The 18,651-nt window shown below is 31.2% G+C and overlaps 2 protein-coding genes and 1 long non-coding RNA gene across 3 annotated transcripts; 1 reads left to right on the top strand and 2 right to left on the bottom strand.

Annotated features, from left to right (window-relative positions):
- Positions 1 to 705: 705 nt before the first annotated feature.
- On the top strand, positions 706 to 2,094 carry LOC130967635 (uncharacterized). The gene is made up of 2 exons (XM_057892581.1): positions 706 to 1,099; positions 1,561 to 2,094. Exons 1-2 carry the CDS (start codon positions 831 to 833, stop codon positions 1,994 to 1,996), a joined length of 705 nt encoding a protein of 234 aa, XP_057748564.1. The 5' UTR covers positions 706 to 830; the 3' UTR covers positions 1,997 to 2,094.
- Positions 2,095 to 8,719: 6,625 nt separating this feature from the next.
- Positions 8,720 to 9,485, bottom strand: LOC130966279 (uncharacterized). Its single transcript, XR_009081252.1, has 2 exons — positions 9,360 to 9,485; positions 8,720 to 9,232 (listed from the first exon to the last, which is right to left on the bottom strand). It is a non-coding gene; the product is annotated as an uncharacterized LOC130966279 (long non-coding RNA).
- Positions 9,486 to 10,858: 1,373 nt separating this feature from the next.
- Positions 10,859 to 12,984, bottom strand: LOC130967719 (peptide-N4-(N-acetyl-beta-glucosaminyl)asparagine amidase A). The gene has a single exon (XM_057892709.1). It carries the CDS (start codon positions 12,865 to 12,867, stop codon positions 11,053 to 11,055), a length of 1,815 nt encoding a protein of 604 aa, XP_057748692.1. The 5' UTR covers positions 12,868 to 12,984; the 3' UTR covers positions 10,859 to 11,052.
- Positions 12,985 to 18,651: the final 5,667 nt, after the last annotated feature.

Raw genomic sequence — 18,651 nt, 5'->3', positions numbered from 1 at the left:
CATAATAATTAATCTTATTGAATAAAACTCATATTTTTGTATTTATATGTTTTATATCTAATTATTTAAGAATAAAAGATTTTGTTACTATTTAAAATATTATGTATTAAAGTACTATCATTTAAAGTATTTATTTAGATATTAGGATATTCTGTATTTATTAAAGTCAATCAATGCTCTTCTTTTATGTTAGCCTTTAATTTTTATTTAATCAAATCTAATAGTCTATATAAATGTGGCGTATCTAATAAGTATATAATTGTTGTGCTCGTTTTAGACATAAAATTATGTGTGAAATTATATCTAATAATACGAAATTACTCATTTTTTTTACTGATTAAGTGCTAATCAGATTTTGTTTATTGATATTCCCTCACTATGAGGTTAGCCGTTAGCCTTTATTATGGTAGGAGACCCAAAACAAATGTGATTGCTAGGAAAGTTAGAACCCGAACAAAAGGTTTGATCCATAAAATATTTGGGTAATCTAAGTCACCCGATGTGGCAATGATGGAAGAAGCCCAAATAGGAATAAAAAGGAATGCTACAAAAATTATTAAACAAGAATATTTATTAGTCCATAGACAGCGTTTATTAGGGAAAAAAAAAACAAACAAACAACAATAACAAAAGAAACAAAAACACCAAAATAGCTGTCTTGTGGTACCTCTATTATTCTTCTAAAGGATACGAGAGAGCTCCATCAAATCAATCAAGCAAGGCGAACGTGTGGATGCTAAACTAAGTTTGTTTGTGACCGTAGAAAATCAACATATTTATCATCTTAACCTAGTGGTCTCTGGGGGTGTTGAGCAACACTAGCACTGGGAATGGCAATGGGAACAAGCGTCGCATTCAAGCTTTCACTACTCTTGAGCCTCCTCTCAGTTTCAATCTTCACAACTGTGTTGTCAGATACCCGCCAGAATGTAGTGACGTTTACTCCTCCCACATGCAAGCGCATAGAGTGCCCTGCCTACGACGTCGTTCACGTCGGAAATGGCTACGAAATTCGCCGCTATAATTCCACTGTCTGGATTTCAAATCCACCAATTCCAGATATTTCTCTTGTTGAAGCTACCAGAACTGGTTTCTTCAGGTTTTTTTCGGTCTCTCTTTCTTCTCTAATTTAATTAAGATACGGTTTTTTTTTTTTTTCAACTTCTTAACTAGTACTTTTTGGTATTTTCTGAATTCCTGGGTTCTTTATATATGAAAAAAAATTATTTTATATATATATAACAATATTCTTTAACCGTTCCGTTGGAGTTGCCATGTAGCGTAGTAAGCACAATTCGGCTAGCTAGAAACAGAGTATGCGATGACCCTCAAGATTTAAAGCGATCAAATGGCGAAAATTTATTTTTATAGGAACTTAATTGTATTTGTGACATCAGCAATCCTGCAATAAGTGCATATATAATTATTAAAAATATTAAGTGAAAACCAAAAATTACCATACCAATTGTGTAGAAATACATTTTTAGCTCTTTGTTTTTGTAAGAAAAAATATCTAAATTTAGATTGAATTAAAGATGAGCAGGCTTTTTGTTTCTGCAGCCTATTTGATTATATTCAGGGTAAGAACGAGTACAACCAAAAAATTGAGATGACAGCACCAGTGATCACTGAAGTGTCACCCAGTGATGGACCCTTTTGCGAATCCTCATTTGTTGTGAGCTTCTTTGTGCCAAAACAGAACCAAGCAAACCCTCCTCCTGCTAAGGGACTCCATGTCCAGCGATGGGAGGCGGTGCACGTGGCTGTCAGGCAGTTTGGTGGCTTTGTGAGTGATTCAACCGTTGGTGCGGAAGCTGCTGCATTGAAGGATGCTATTGCTGGCACTGAGTGGGCTAGTGCTATTGAAAATAGCCACAGAGCTGGACATGCTTCTGTTTACATCGTCGCTCAGTACAATTCGCCTTTCGAATTTGATGATAGGGTGAATGAGATATGGTTCTTGTTTGATCTTGAGAATAAAGTGCTGGCAATGTAAATGAATAATGGAGGAGTTATTAGTGTGCGAGTTGTGAGATTTGAGATGTTAGAACATCATCTTAAATTGATAAATAAAGTGTTGCACGTTTTGATCAAGCGTTCGGATTGAACTAAATGCTTTGAATCACATTGAAAATTTTAAGGTAATTTCAGCCAATTATCTCGCCAAACTTGAAACTATTCATTTTGAACAGACATCGCTACTGCTTGTTAAAATAATGTTCACCGGATTAATGCTTATTAAGTTTTCTGCGTTAGTTGTTTTGGTTTTTATAGGTTTCAATAGGTGAAAATAATATTAATCCAGTTCTTATTTGAAGTAAAAGATAATATCTAGAAGTTTAGTAGAAAAATAAAAACTAAAAAATCATAAAGAATAGGATTAATGTTTAAATTGATCTCTAATATTATGCATAAATCAATTTATTCCCTCGAAGATGCAACATTTTAATTTAGTTTTTGAAAGATATTATCGTCAATTAATTTTATCATTATTGGGTAAACAATGTTGGCGTTTAATGAAATACCTAATTCTACACTGTCAAGAATGTTCAAAGCTAAATATTTTAGATATACAAATTTCTTACATGTAGAGAAGAAGCATATCGTCATGGGGCTGGAGAAGTGTTCTTGAAGACAATAAAGTGATTGAGAAAGGCTTGTTATGGAAAATAGCTCTGGTGCTAATGTCCGCATCTTCCATGATCCCTGGCTCCCACCACCATTATCCTTTAATGTTCCTCAAGCTGGAGTGACAATCCCACCGAATCTGCAAGTGTATTATGTTAGTGCGCTACTAAGAATAAATGACCATTTGTACCCATGAGAAATTAAAACGCTGACATTTGTACCCAGAAAGCTCGAAACTAATCTTATACCCATGATAGATGCTGTCCGTGTGACAAAAATGCCCTGACTTGGATCTGAGCTTGGTTCGTGGGTTTCCGAACCTACGTGGCACTCCCATCCCCCCTCCAAAGCCATATCTGAGCCAACCATTCACCATCATCATCTTCATCTTCTTCACCATCATCCCCATCTATCACTGTCTCTTCCCAGCCACCATAACCTCCATCACCATCACCTCAGCACCACCACAGCCACCTCCCTTCACCACAACCTCCGGCGACAACCCACACCGCAGCGCCCCTTTCTCTTCTTCTTCCCCTCTTCTCACCTCCGCTAAGCCCAGAAACCACAACGCCAGCTCCTCCTCTCCACCAAACAGCTGCGACACCCAACCTTCTCCGCAGCGTCCTTACGACGTTCCAACCCGTCACCACTCCCCTGTCCGAACCATACCTCCCCCAAAGCTCCCAGCAGCATCAGACAAGCCAAAATTTTCAAACAGCAGGATGAATCAAAACAGCAAAATTTTTAAACACCAGCATGAATAAAAACAAACTTAAATCCACTAACATGCATTTCTAACTAACCAAATTAAGCAAAATGAACTAAAAGCAATACAATGAAAGAAACAGAACTCAACAAATGAAAATGGGAACCTAGGAAGCAGAGAATGAACAGGTGAAGGGAAGATGATGGCTGAATTGGCCGGGGCAGAAGCGGCGGCCTGGTAGTGGCACTGCTTCAATTGCAGCAGCGGAGAGTGAACGCAGCCATGAAACAGGGGAAAACGGAGGGGATGAAGACACAGGGGCTGCACCCTGTTCTGGTCGTTCCATGGGAGAACGGGAAACAGGGCTGGAATCGCGACGGTGCTAGGCTGGTTCGCGATGGTGAGACGGGATGACAGAGAAGGAAGAAGAAAGGGAAAAAGGGGCTCATCGTCGGTGTGGCTGTGGCTCGTCGATGGCGGGGCGGTTCGGTCAGTGAGAGAGAGGGAGGAGAAGGTGGCCGGTTCATTGGTGTGGCTGAGGAAGACAGAGAACACGCAAAGGGAAGAAAAGGGAAGAGGGTTACAGTGGCTCGTAGAGGCCGACGGTGATGGTTGGCGGAGCTAGGGTTCGGACAGGGGAGTGGTGACGGGTTGGAACGCTGTAAGGACGCTGCGGAGAAGGTTGGGTGTCGTGGCTGTTTGGTGACAGACGAGAGGAGACCCAGGAATGGAGAAGGTGGCCGCTGCCGCTCTGGACTTTGGTGGAGAGGAGGAGCTGGCGCTGTGGTTTCTGGGCTCAGCAAAGGTGAGAAGGGGGGAAGAAGAAGAGAAAGGGGTGCGACGGTGTGGGTTGTCGCCGAAGGTTGTGGTGAAAGGAGGTGGCTATGGCGGTGCTGAGGTGATGGTGATGGAGGTTATGGAGGTTATGGTGATGGTGATGGTGAAGAAGATGAAGATGATGATGATGAATGGTTGGCTCAGATTTTGGGGGGGGGGGTTGGGAGTGCCATGTAGGTTCGGAAACTCACGAACCAAGCTCAGATCCAAGCCAGAGCACTTTTGTCACACGGACAACATCTATCATGGGTACAAGATTAGTTTCGAGCTTTCATGGGTACAAATGTCAGCGTTTTCATCTCTCATGCGTACAAATGGTCATTTATTCGCGCTACTAAATCCTGATAGAAGTTGGAACAGAAACTTGATTGAGTCAATTTTTCCAATTGATATATGCAATAAAAAAATTTTTCATCAAACCAACAGAGGAGGAAGATGAAGTTAATTGGTGTTGGACAAAATCTAGTATATACAAAGTTGGGTCAGGATACAAAGTTGCTTATGAGTTCTTTCATTCTCCTACTTCATTGATGCCTCAGAACATACAGAACAACATATTATGAATTAGCATTTGGGAATTGAAATTACCTCATAAAATTAAGATCTTTTTATGGAAGAGACTTCATGAAAAGCTTCCGATTTTGCAACAAATTCATAGCCGGTTTGCATCCACCCCTTCCACTTGCCCAAGATGCATGTTGAAAGATGAATCAATTTCTCATGCCTTGTTCCAATGCCCTCTGTCTTCAATAATTTGGAGTCTAAACTTAATAACCCCTGATTTATGGCAGAGAGAAGAGGAGACCTTCATCAATTGGTGGCAACGAGCCTTATCTTGGGTAGCGACTCAAATCGAAGGTAGACAAAAGATTCTCTTCATCGCGGTGGTGTGTTGGAGCACTTGGAAAGCGAGGAATAGATATGTCTTTGAGAAACTAATAAGCCTAGCGCCGGAGATAGTGAAAGAAGCCAAGAGTCTAGTGCGTGAACTCAATAGCCATACATAAATGCTAACAATTTCTCTTTATTCTTACTTTATTCTTTCTTAAGTTATTTGTCTTTCAATCACATTTGATGATAATTAAAAATACCCAACTTCTTTTATACTTTCTTATGAAAATATTATTATTTTATAGTAATAAAATAATATCTATCTTTAAAAAAAAAAGTTTTCTATTGATGTGTCACTAACATCATCAGAGGTAAAGTCTATTTCATGTTACGTTCTTAATATATCACTTGTTATTTAGTGTAACATGTTAGAAAAAAGTGAATAAAATGATTAATTTGATTTAAATTGGTGTTACGAAATATGTCATCTATATCTAATCCTAATATCCTTAAACTATTATTGATTTGAATATTAGCGTATCTTGTAGGTACATTTTCACCGCCTTTGAGAATGTCAACCTGGAACTAGGAGAATTGCTTTTTTTTTAACAAAATTAGAAAGACTTAAAATTGCAATCTTTAGATGAATATAAAAAAAATTATGTTATTTGAATTATAATTCAATACAGAGTCACGCAATAGTCAGATATTTCAATCATTTTTAAAACATTAGAAGTGAATTGTACATAAATGAACTGTCTATTACTTGGTCTGCACTATACTATTTGACACACTAAAATAACACCAATCTACAATATTTTATTTTTTGAACAAGGTTATCACCAGATAATTAGAAAATAAATAACATAAAGATTTCGCTAGGGAGACAATGGACTATTGAGTTATAAACATCTTCTATATTATCTAGAATAATTATTCGAGTATTAAGGATAATAAACATCTTCCCGAAAAATTAAACTGATTTTGGAGTTCAACAAGGATCAAACTCTTGACCTTTCGAATCTAGCGTTTTAATACCATGTCATGATACCACTCATCCCAAAAATTTCAGCTGATGAAAAAAGGTAATACTAATAATTATATCTCTAATACTCCATAAACTTTCATTGTATACATTGTACAAGTATTCTATTGGCTCCTCATACTTTTCCATAACATAATTAACAATAAGAGATGTTGAGCACGTACACCGGCTTGCTACATGTCATCTAATTCCTGCTTCCACGATACTGCACTCTTTGATGTATAAGTTCTATTTCAATTTTTGGTAAACTCATTTTTTTTACTATTTTATAATTTATTTCGTAAAATTTATGACTATGGTCCATTAAGGATTAGGGAGACAAATCTAATGATAAAGAAAAATAAAAATAAATAAAAGCTAGTAATTATTAGACATTCATTCTTAATTTATTTCTTTAATAATAAATTTCAATTGCTCATTATTTTACTATGCAGTAAAAATTATTTCTAAACGAACTTTTGACTAGCATTCTACAAATACTTTTTAGATATCCTGAATAGTTTTGCTTGTTTTTCAAGCAAAATGTCTCTCTCTCTCTCACTCATATAGCTGAGATTATTTCTGCTATATATCTCCTATTTACAGTATTTTTAATCTTGAGTAACTAACCACAGTTAACTACAGATAATTACATCATTATGAGATTGACTGTGCTTCCTTGAAATCACGCCCCTTCTCTTTTTTTCAGCCCATTCTCCTCTGATTTTTTTCATCCATTTACCACATTAAATTAATTTTAGCCTTTTAGTTAAGAGAATCATTAAACAACAATTTGACAAAAATATTAGGCAAAAAGAGAAAGATAATTGTGTTTTAGAGAGAGGCAGAGAGGATTTGACACTTTTTTCTGGACTTCCAACCCACATTCAAGCTATTCTTCAAGAATCCAAGCTATTCAAGAACAATTCCTTGCTCATTCTTGCTAATTCTTGCACTTTAACCGAAATTCCAACATGGTAAACCCTTATTCTTTATGCCTTTTTTTCGTTTTTTCAAACTAATTTTAAGGTAAATTCTTGCTCTCTTCCACGTCTAGAAAATTCCTCTTAAAGCACATATGAAACACACCTAAAAAATCAAAGAAATTCAAGCTCAAAGTAGTTGAAGTTCATCATTTTTTATGATACTATTTTGGCCAAGAAGCACTAAAAATTTATTAATTGTCTTTTTCCATTTATTTGAGTAAATTTTGAAGTTTAAAGTGTGTAAGGACTAAATTAAACTAGAAGTAAGGGTTAGAATCAGTTAAAATATATTTGTGCTTGATTTGGTGTTCATATGAGTTACTTTATGGTAAATTTGTACTTATTTTAAAATTTTGAAAATTCTGTGATCTAATTTTATTTTTGACTTATTATTTAAGTAAAATATGAAATTTATTTTTCTCTAAAAGGTGGATAAAAATATAAAATTGCACCTCTAAAAATCTCAACCACTAAAAATCTGAAAAGTAATGTGTAAAAAGTTTTAAAAAAGTTTAGAAGGAATAATTTCAATCTAATGATTTGGGTGTGATAAAGTAAAAAGGGTGTTTTGATCATTTTCGAATAAAAAGAAGGCTAAAAATGTAATTGAAATAAGTTTTGGTTATAATTATGATCGTAGTGGTTTTAGGAATAAAATTGTAACCATATGAATTATTTGGGTCAATTTTTTCAAATTTTGTAAACGTAACTTACAAGACAATTTTGGGCACAAAAATGTAAATAAGGCGTTGACATAAACAACCAAATACTGACATAAACAACTAAATACTATGCTGAAACTTGTAAAACGGTGTAGTTTTAATTTTAGCGCTCAAATAACCCAAAACAACGCTAGTTTTATTTGGTTTTAGCATTTGAATAACCCAAAACGACGCCTCTATTAATGTTTGTCGAAAATTATCCCAAAAACTAATATAAGTCACATTTATAAAATTTGAGGACTAAATAGAAACAATTGAAATTTTAGAGACTAAATTAAAATTCGTATACTAGTTGACAAATTGAATTGAGTATTATCTCTATTTTTAAATTAATTAAAGATATTTTTTTAATAAAAATGGAGATTATATTTCAAAGACATTTTTAATGGTAAACTTACTTAAAATTTTTAAATTATAAAATTTATAATTCAAAAATTTTAAATTGTCTGAATAAAATTGAATTATATTAAAAATAAAAAAATAAATTATATCAATTTTTTTTTTAAATCTAAAAAACTAACTATTCGAAAAATTAGGTTAATAAAAGATTTTTATTATAACAGACTTTCTGTTTTCAACTAATTGACTACCTCCTAGTTCTTAGCGAAACTGATTTTTTTTTTAATAAATCAATTAAAATTAAATTCAAATTCGTGGTCGCTGCATAGGAGATAAAGATAAATAAAATATACAAATATCTTAATATGTGTATATAAGTAATCGAGATGTGTAATATCTAATATACATATACTCATATTTTTCCGCTTTTTAATTTTAATATTAGTTCCTTGACCAGTGGATCACGCCACACGTTTCAACCACGAATCTGATGGTACAAAAATCGATCCGTCAGATTTCTAGAAATCAGATCTCATTTCTAGAAATCAGATCTCACTTGCAGGTGGTTTGTTGTGGTGTTAGGGTAGCTAAATTTGTGTTCATGTTGGATTCAAACAGATAAATATGCGTGCCAAAAAAAAAATACAAAACAAAGACATTCAGTATCCATGTTGGGTAGGAAAAAAAAAGTACTCCACATCCAAGGCTGCCGCTCTCAATCAGGTAGACCTAGTTTTCAATCTATCATTCTATCCCCATGTTCACAGCAGGAGAATGGTTACAATATGACCTTCACAATGAAATGGGATCTCAAGTGATCTACGGACATATTAGATGAATCCAATAGAAAATAAGTCCAAATAAAGCCTGAAATTTTGAGCCCTTACAGTTGACACACCCTTTAAACCAGAAGGAACAAATCTAGATGCCAATTCCTCATTTGATTTTCATAAAAACGTATAATGGATCGACATAGGTGAAGCCATGAAAGTAACGGTTTTAGAAAAATAGTTTCAAATAAACGATTAAAAGAAAAAATAGATTTAGGGCAGTTTCCCTAAATTGAAACATGATGCAAAAGACATGTCAAACCTTGAAGCTGCCCACAAAAACCACATTTAAGCCGGGTGAAATTGAGCTCTCACACACCATTTTGCTGAGATCCCATTGGAACGGCCATCAACATGAACCACAAATCAAAACATATACATAAGACTAGAAAAATACAGCACACTTATACAGTAGATATTATATTACAATATGAATATGTAAATCCCTTCTACCATGTCGCTTATTAGAAGCCAGCCAATCTAACTGCAGACGGAAGAAGGGAATTTAGGGTTTTAATTTGTGCCCGCAACGGAACACAGGAGCCAATGCTGAATCAAGGCCGCCTGGTTCTTTCAAAGGCACTTTGCAACCTGCCTAAGATTACAGTGTGCTTTTATAGGCAGAGGTGGAAGAAAGGGTTTGGTATGAAATGTCTATCTTGCCCTTCTTATTTTAATTAAATTATTAATACATTAATTATATATATACACTAAGAATTTAAAAACTCCTATCAATAATAATATCAACATATACTCTAATGATGTCTATTAACTAATACTTTTATTATTAATTTAACGGGGATTATTTTCAAGTTGAAATTAATCATGTTAAACTTGGCAAAATATGCTTCAAAGGTAAAAATATATGAGAAGAAAAAATGTTAGGTGATCAAATTATTTTGCAATGAATTTTAATAAAAAAAAATTTAGTGTCTTTTTTTCTAATTGATTTTTATTGTGCCAATAAATTATTAGACTAACTTGATTAATTTGATCATATGTAACATTATTGAGAAAAGAAACTAACGAAATTTTAAAATAAAAAATTTAAATAAACTGAAATAAAGTTATTCCTATAAATATATAAATTAGGTGCTATTATTAACAGGAAATTTTACCCAGAAAAACTTTTAAAATTATTCCCAAAAGAAAATATTCACATTATATCTAGTATATCTAAATAAATTTGCGAAACTATGCATATTTCCCCAAAAGAAAACAAGAAAGCTAAACATATCAAAACAACATAATCAAATTCAGGCAAACTTACTCATAACCATTCAACTTGAAAATAACATTCATAAGCATAGGTGCATATTAAATTTTAAAGTTACTAATGGTTAGTCAATAATCAAAAGATTAAACAAACTTGAGTTTTCATATGCCATTCACAATGGTCTAGAGATCACTATTGTGTCTGTTTATAAGATAATTGAAAAAGTTCAAAGATTTAAAATTTGTTGAGAAATAAAAAAATTTAATCATTTTGGTTCAAAAACCCTTTCTATCTTTGAAATATAGTTCTATGATATGTTATAGTTGTCTGATACTTTCTTTCAAAAGTAGAGAACTTAATTTTAAACTCAATTTCAAATAATTTTCTCATACGTAAGTTAATACCTAAATTTGTTTTCAATGAATTTTAAATTAGATATTTTAGTTTCTAACCGTTTTTTTATTCTCTATAGTTTCTTAAAAATTACTCCCATAAAATAAAATGGTCTCTTAATAATCTTATAATAAAATTTTGTTATGCATTTATTAAAAATTTGATTGAAAGTGATTAAGTCTAAAAAATATCATTATAAGACGAATTAGGATTCGGGAATAATACTCAAGAACTTTTAAAAAAAAAATTTATTGAAAAATAAAGGGTCCATCTAAAATTCTTTTAGGATCGATTTTATAGTTTTCTTTTAATTTCCTAATATCCTTTACCAGGGATGCCAATAAACCTGCTATGGTGCAGAACGATAGCAGCTTAAACATTCTAGGACAACATGGAAAAATTGAAAGTTCAAACTCATAAAGAAATTAGGAGCACAGCCAGCACATAACTAAAGCACATAATTGCATTGCATTACGGAGAGCGAAACCTTCATAAAACAAAACAGTGACAGTGTAAACTTTTGCATAAAGAAGGAACTTAGAGCATAACAGGTGGCTTGTTGATAAAACCAACACCAAAACGTGATTGTCCTCTTGTGTGGCATGGATCACTGACTTTATCATATACAATAGATAAATTTGAGCTGCCAACTTTTCTAGAATAGCAAGCTTCTTCATTGCTTATGTAGCTGTAATCCTGCTTATTTTTGCCTTGTCCCACAAGGACCAAATTATTTTTAACAAGAATAGTACCCTGGCCTTCTTGAACATTCTTGAGAGAGCTCTTTGATAAACCTAAATCTGAAGTCTTCGACTTGTTCTCATAGAATCCAAGAGTAACATTTGTAAGAGATAAAAAAGTATCATTGCCCTGATCCGTGTCGTCTTCGTTCACGTAAAGGATAAATGTTCTGAAGGTTTCATCAATAAAATTATGAGACTGTGATGGAGATTCGGAATGAACGCTGTCGTTGAAAGAGATTGATTGATTTACAGTCTCTTTGTTACCATTGTTCCCCATTTCCATAGAATTGTTGTAAATGAAGTCTTGAACCAAAGTGGTTGTGATGTTACCATAGGAAGATCTCACCCACCCAGTAGCCGAAATCGACCTACTTGTCTTTGTTAAAAAAGTTCCATTCGGTCCACTGAAGTCTGATACCAAATGTTCAACCAAAGGTTGAGCCATGTAATTGAGCACTTTCCCCTCTGTTCTACTGCTTTTACTGTCCAACCAAAGATGCAAATTTGCATCTATATACCAAACATTCACAGCATTAGTCACACTGAATCCGAATGAGTGAACCTTCCCATCTAAAATAGTCCCCAAGAAGGGCGTAATTTCGATATCATAAGTTGGAAGATCAAAGGAGCCAATCCCAGTAATGGGTCTCCACATGAGGGGATTAACACCTCCGGTGAAAATCACAGTGAATGGCCAAACTGATCCAACAAGATTATCATCAAGAGTAACCAGCACCTCCCTAAAGGCTCCGTTCACTAACGAAAGATTATTCGCATCGGAATAATCATTGGGAGGATTAGTATACCAAAACTCATCATTCTCATGAAAAGACACATAAACCTCGAGCACAGCCCTGTAAGCATTCTGGGGGATCTTGAAATTCTTCAAACCAACATCAGTGGAATTCTGGATTTGAAACCACAATCCGCCATTCAACGGAAGCTTCCTTGAAACAGGTAAGATCAGATCCGCAGGGGAACCGTTCCCAGAGGCTAAATTTCCAGATTTGGATTCATGTTCATCAGGGTAAAAGTGAATAGAGATATCAACATGGTACACCCCAGTGTATGTTTTGTCAACAAGATTTCCCATATAAACAGCAAGGGTTTGACCACTTTGCAGTAACAAAGAATGGTACCTTGTGATGTCTTTCTTGACAGTCCAAACAATTCCGGTGGGCGTAGGCTCAGCCGTGCAGCTCCGGAGAAGCTCAACGCCGCCGAGCCAAACGCCGAAAATGCGGTCGAACTGCCTTCCTTTACATGTGGCCTTCCACTCAAGCACGATCTTCGAGAACTTCTGCGAAGGACAATCAGAGGGAGGCGTGTAATTCGCAAGAACGGGTGGTCTGCCATATGTGTCAGCAAAATCATGGCTTAGAACAAGGTATGAGCAGGGTTTTGTTTTGGGGAGTTCAATGGGTTTTGTCACCTCGAAATACTCGATTGGTTGTTTAGTCTTAGAGTCGTCGGCGAGTGTGGCTTGGGAAACCGAATCCGAAGTGAGTTGCTTCATTTTGTGGAGATTTGAAGCGGAAGTTGGGTGTTGAAGAAGGAAATTCGGCAGAACGAAGAGGAAGAACAAGAGGAACACGGCATTATCGGCCATATTGGTTTGGAGATTTGCGATGATAGTAATGCCCCTCCTTGTTACTCTCGCGGAGGAGGAAACAAAACAACACAACAGGTATAACGAAAGAAATGTCGAAGCTCCCAGCTGTTCTTAAATAAACAATTCAGTTAAGTGTATAACCTTAATTGACATCATTTTGACCCTAGTACAACAGATAGTGTTTCTAGGATAATATTCACTCCTTAAATCTCTTTTCAAATCAAATCAAAATTAGAATTTTAAATTTTAAATTTTAAAATTAACAATTCAAATTTCAAAGAAATACAATAATATTCTGTTCAATTTGAAAATTAAAATTGAACATAAACAGAAATCCTAGAAGATAGGAATATGTTGTATGTTAACTATGATTTAGGAAATATAAAATAAAATATGTAAGCGTGAACTTGAACCTATTTTTTAATTTTAAAATAATTAAAATATGTAATTAATTAATAATAGTTATATTAGTATACGAATAATATTTTTTTAAATAAATATATTAATTATAATTTAATTACATTTTTTTAAATAATGAAAAGAGTTTATTAATAGAAAAGATACTTATTATCTATCTATTTATACATTTCTTATATTAATAAAATCATATTTTTACACTTAATAATAAAATTTGATGTGATATATTTTTTTAATTTGTTTTATTTTATTTTATTTTATTTATTAAATTAAATTAATTATATTAATAATAATTTATATCAATTAATTAATTATTTAATTCATCAAATATTAAAATAAAGGTGAAAATTCAAGTGCAATCAACTTCACTTGAAGTTGATAGTTGATAGTCGTTAAATAATTTGACTGATTTAATTAAATTTTTATCTATCGATTCTTAACTATTAACTTTATATAAAGTTGACTGCACTGGATTTCCACCAAAATAAATGTTTTGTGAATTCTTTGAAAATTCTCTAATAAATAGGTAAATAAATATTAGTCTAATTAACAAATAAAATTATCATCAATTTAAAATAAAATATTAATAATCTTAATAATATAAATATTGATAATGTGACTATTAATCAATTCATTGGTCCAATTTTAGGATTCTTTATAAGTAAATAATTTAAATATTTTATTTATAAATATAGATAATTTATAGTATATTTATTATTTTTTATTTTTTTTATCTATTTTGTTTATACAGTAAATTAATTAAAATTATATATATTTTATTTATTGTATAAATAAGATAAAATATATATATATATCTCATTTACAGCATAAATAAGATATATATATTATTATAACAAAAATTATGATATAATATAATTTAGACTATACAAAATAAAATTTAAAAATAAATTGGTACAGTACCGTTCACGTTATCTATATCTAGTTGTTAAAAAATACAACTGCATAGAATTCTTATATTTTAACACCTACTATAAATATTCACATTAACAAGCGGTTTTAATATGGATTGGAGTTCATTTTATTCCTCGGATGGTTTGCGCAATTTTGAGATATTTATTTCTCACATTGGAAGAACCAATAATACAAAAAGATCATCTCAAGGTACGATTAGATTTTTTTATAGGAGAAAGTATAGGGAGTTAATAGAATATTTGGTATTTGGATGATTAGTTTGAATAATATAGATATATTGTGTTTGATAAATTAATAGTATTTTATTTTAAATGTTCATTTTTTTAACTCATATTGAATCAAATAAATAATCTATTATACACATTATACAAAAATTCTATTAATTCTTTAACGAAATTTTTTTTACAGAAATATTTATTTCACACTTAATTGCTATCAGGTTAATAATAATATTTTTAAAGATATAATAAAATTTAAGAATTTTTTAATTAGTAATAATAAAAAAATTTTAATTCTCTTAAACGAAAAAAATCTTTTAATAATTAAATAAAATATACACTTAGTATTTGTGTGGTTGAAATAGTAAACAAAAAGATTTCTTTATACATATTATACATATGTGAGTTCTCTAGTAACTATGTTTTGTGGTGGCTAAGGTTTTATAGTTGACTGGCCAATAAGATTAAGACATCTGTATGAAAAAGTTGGCTAGGTATAACTAATTTCAAAAATTGAAATATGACCACAATGGCAGGGTAATAATCACATGTCCTAAAACCATTTTTTTTTTAATTGGACTTTGAGTAAAATGGACAACAAACAAAAAAAAATAAAATTATAATAGTATATTTCAAAAAATGTGTGTTAAAGTAAGACGAAATATATAGTAATTGAATACTCAGTAAATTAAATACCTAGAACTGGTTAAAAAAAAAAAGACGATGCAAAATAAAATAGTAAATATTGTATCCAATACAAAAATAAAAATAATAAACATTGTAATGTCTAATGCTCAAGAATCTATTATAAACAATTGTTATCATTTGTAATAATATTAAAGTAAAAATATTAATTGAAATGAAAAAAATCGCAAGTCGCAACCATTGTTAACATTTGTAAAACAAAATCTTAAATAGTAAAGTGTGAAAATCTATACTATGTTTATATAATTGTAAGTCTTTAACATTTAAAAAAAAAAAGAGTAAATTCTCTCTCAATTGGTAAATTTTAAAATCTAATAATTAAGTTAAATATGCTATGAGAACAATTAAAACAAAATTCATTTTTTTATCTACAATATATTACTTATATTTTAAATATGCTATGAGAACAATTAAAAAAAAGAAAAAAAATTGTTATTTATGAGAACAATAAAAAAATGTACATTAATTTTATTACTAATAAAATTAAATAATTTAGATATAAAAACGTGAATCATATATATACTTTTTAAATTTTAAATCTTAAATTTTAACTTAACAACTTTTAAATTTAATTTATTATAATCTCTAATTTCTGAATACTCAAACCTTTTGATCTAAATTATTTTGGCTACACCATGAATATTACTTCTGATACTATTAGTCGCAAATACATAGCTTCTTAATTTAAATAATCCCAAATTTAACATACTAATGTTATTTATATATTTTACTTTATTAAAAAAATGTTAAAGATTTGCTATTGTATTAAGTATAATATTACTAGGAGCGGTTTTTTTATTTTAATTAATAATTTTTACTACTTTATTGTTGTTTAGGATGGAACCTTGGAGCATTAGGCATTACAATATTTACTGTTATTTTTGGGCTGTATAATATGATACAATGCTTACTACTTTATTTTGTATCAACTCTTTTTTTTTTAAACCACATTCTAACCATTTAATTTACTGAATGTTCAATTACTATTTTCTTTTATTTTGACCACATTTTTAGAATATTTCACTCTAGTTCCATTTCTTTTTATTGTTCATTTCACTCAAGGCCGAATCCATTAAAAAAATAGTTCTAAAACCTGTAATTTGTAATTACTATTCTACCCATTATAGTGATGTTTCTTGGACTACCGTATTTACTTTGAAAGGATACATTAGTTATTGTTTTTTATGTATGCGTTCTAATTTTATTAGTCAGTCAACTATAGTCACACTTAGCCATACAACTATAGTTACACTTAGCCACCACAAAATATGGCCGCTATAAAAGTCATCACATACATATTGCATGTAAGAATATAAGTGGTATTTTTTTTTAATTTATAATAAAAAAAATTCTTATTAAATATAATTTATTCTCGTGTATATTTTTTAATTTACCATAGTTATCATTTCCTAAGATAATATTAAAGAAGCTATACTTATTATACTCCTAGTAATAATTTAAAATGATATGAATAATATTAATACTATTAATTAATTAAACTTGCAAATATCCTTTAGAATCTTCAGAATTTATCGTCGGTTACTGTCAAGACATCAGGATATAAGAGAGCATTAAATTCATGGGTGTCATCGTCGGTGGCGACCACTACCGCGGCCACTTGCTCTACTATTCCATTTTAGTTTTTTTTTTTAATTTCGCTTAGCTTCTATTGGTGCAAACATAATTTTCGAAAAAGAAAAAAAATCGTTAATAATTACATTCCTATCCACAAGTAGTTTTTATCATTAGTTATAAGATTCGGTTAATTCCTCCTACAAATTTACAAACCTTTAATTTTTCTCACATTTTTCAATTTAAATTTAAAGATGAGTACTCATAAGAGTACATAAAAAATTTAAAACAAAATTTTTAAATTTTTTTATATATTGAGAATTAATTTTTAAATTTAAATTTAAATTTAAATTATATATTTCAAATTTCGTTTGTTAGTTGGCCATTTATCATATTAAAAATGTTAAAAAAATAAAAAGTAAACCATTATTTTTATCCACAGAAATTGAAAACGTTGACATATCTAAATTTAGTGTCTGATTTGGTAAAGTTTTTACTTTTTGAAAGTAGCTTATGAAAACAGCTTTCCAGCACTTACATTTGGTAAAATCAAATTAAAAATTACTTTTAACAAACACAAATACTACAAATATGTTTGGTAGAACAGCTTTTAACACTAAAAAAATTATAATAAACATATTTATAACAAAGAATAATTTATTTTTTCAAATTCTTTAAAATTTTATATAATATTTTAAAATAAAATAATTTTAAAATAAAAAATTCATAATAAACATAAATATAATAAATAAACTCTTTTATTTTTTAACTTTAAAATTTTATATAAGTATCATAAAAATTTATTTTATCCTAAACATCATCATTAAAAATACTAAATTACCTAACTCAAATTTTAGTATTAGCACTGGCTATGTCCATTACCCACCTATATATTGGCTCACTTTTACCGATCACAAAAAATGGGATACTTATCTCAAATAAACTACTTTTAAGATTATATATCTATATTTACATATGTATATACATATTGTTATTATAATTTTGATTAATGTTCATGCAAGAAAAATTTTATGATTAGTTTTCATAAACTAAGTCATCCTCTTCACATGTCAAAGAACAGATAAAAAACAAACAAACATAATAGATCTATTGAAAAAATATAAAAACAATGCACAAAAAAATAATATAAATAGATAGAAGTTCATACTTAATATGTGATAGAGATATATTTGTGTTGAAATTTATGAAGATTAGGTTGAAAACTAAAAAATATATGAAGACTGTATTAGAATTTGTGAATATTAGGGTAAGAAGTTAAAAATATATGAGGATTTCAATGGCAATATAATAGTGGAAAATAGGTGCGGGAAAATAAATAAAATTTGATAAGCACAAGCCAGTTTTGAAAAGCTCCCGCTTATCTTTTAAAAGCCGCAAGTACAGGTACTTGGACTTTTTAATTTACCAAACTCAAAATGAGGTGCTTGAGCTTTTTAAAAGCACAAGCACCTCTTGAAAAAATTTTACCAAACCCAGCTCTACTCCTCTTGAAAAAATTTTACCAAACCCAGCTCTACTCATAAAAGAAGGAAATTACCATTTGTACCCTGAAATATGGATTCTGCAAAACAAAATTATCCAAACACTAAAAAATCACCTAAAAATCCCTAAATTACCCTTATCTTCACCACCACTTTTCTAATCTCAAATCGCATTACCACCCAAACTCTTCTTCACCGCCACTCTCATCCCCAACTACCACCACCAAAACCAGCTCGTCACCCTTCTCTCTGCAGCCCTCCCCTTCGACAACAATACTCACACTCCCTCCTCCTCCACCACTTCCGTCTCATCGGTCGCGCTCCCAGACCCTTCCCCTCGCCTCGCTGCCATCGCTTCCCTGCACCGCACCATCCTCTACCCTCACAACTCGATCCTTGTTACTCACTCCGCTTACTTTCTCTCCCAAGGTCTC

The sequence above is a fragment of the Arachis stenosperma genome, chromosome 3 (assembly GCF_014773155.1).
Source record: "Arachis stenosperma cultivar V10309 chromosome 3, arast.V10309.gnm1.PFL2, whole genome shotgun sequence".
Classification (NCBI taxonomy): domain Eukaryota; kingdom Viridiplantae; phylum Streptophyta; class Magnoliopsida; order Fabales; family Fabaceae; genus Arachis; species Arachis stenosperma.
Note: the sequence above shows the minus strand (reverse complement) of the source record. Positions and strands in the feature narration are given on the sequence as shown.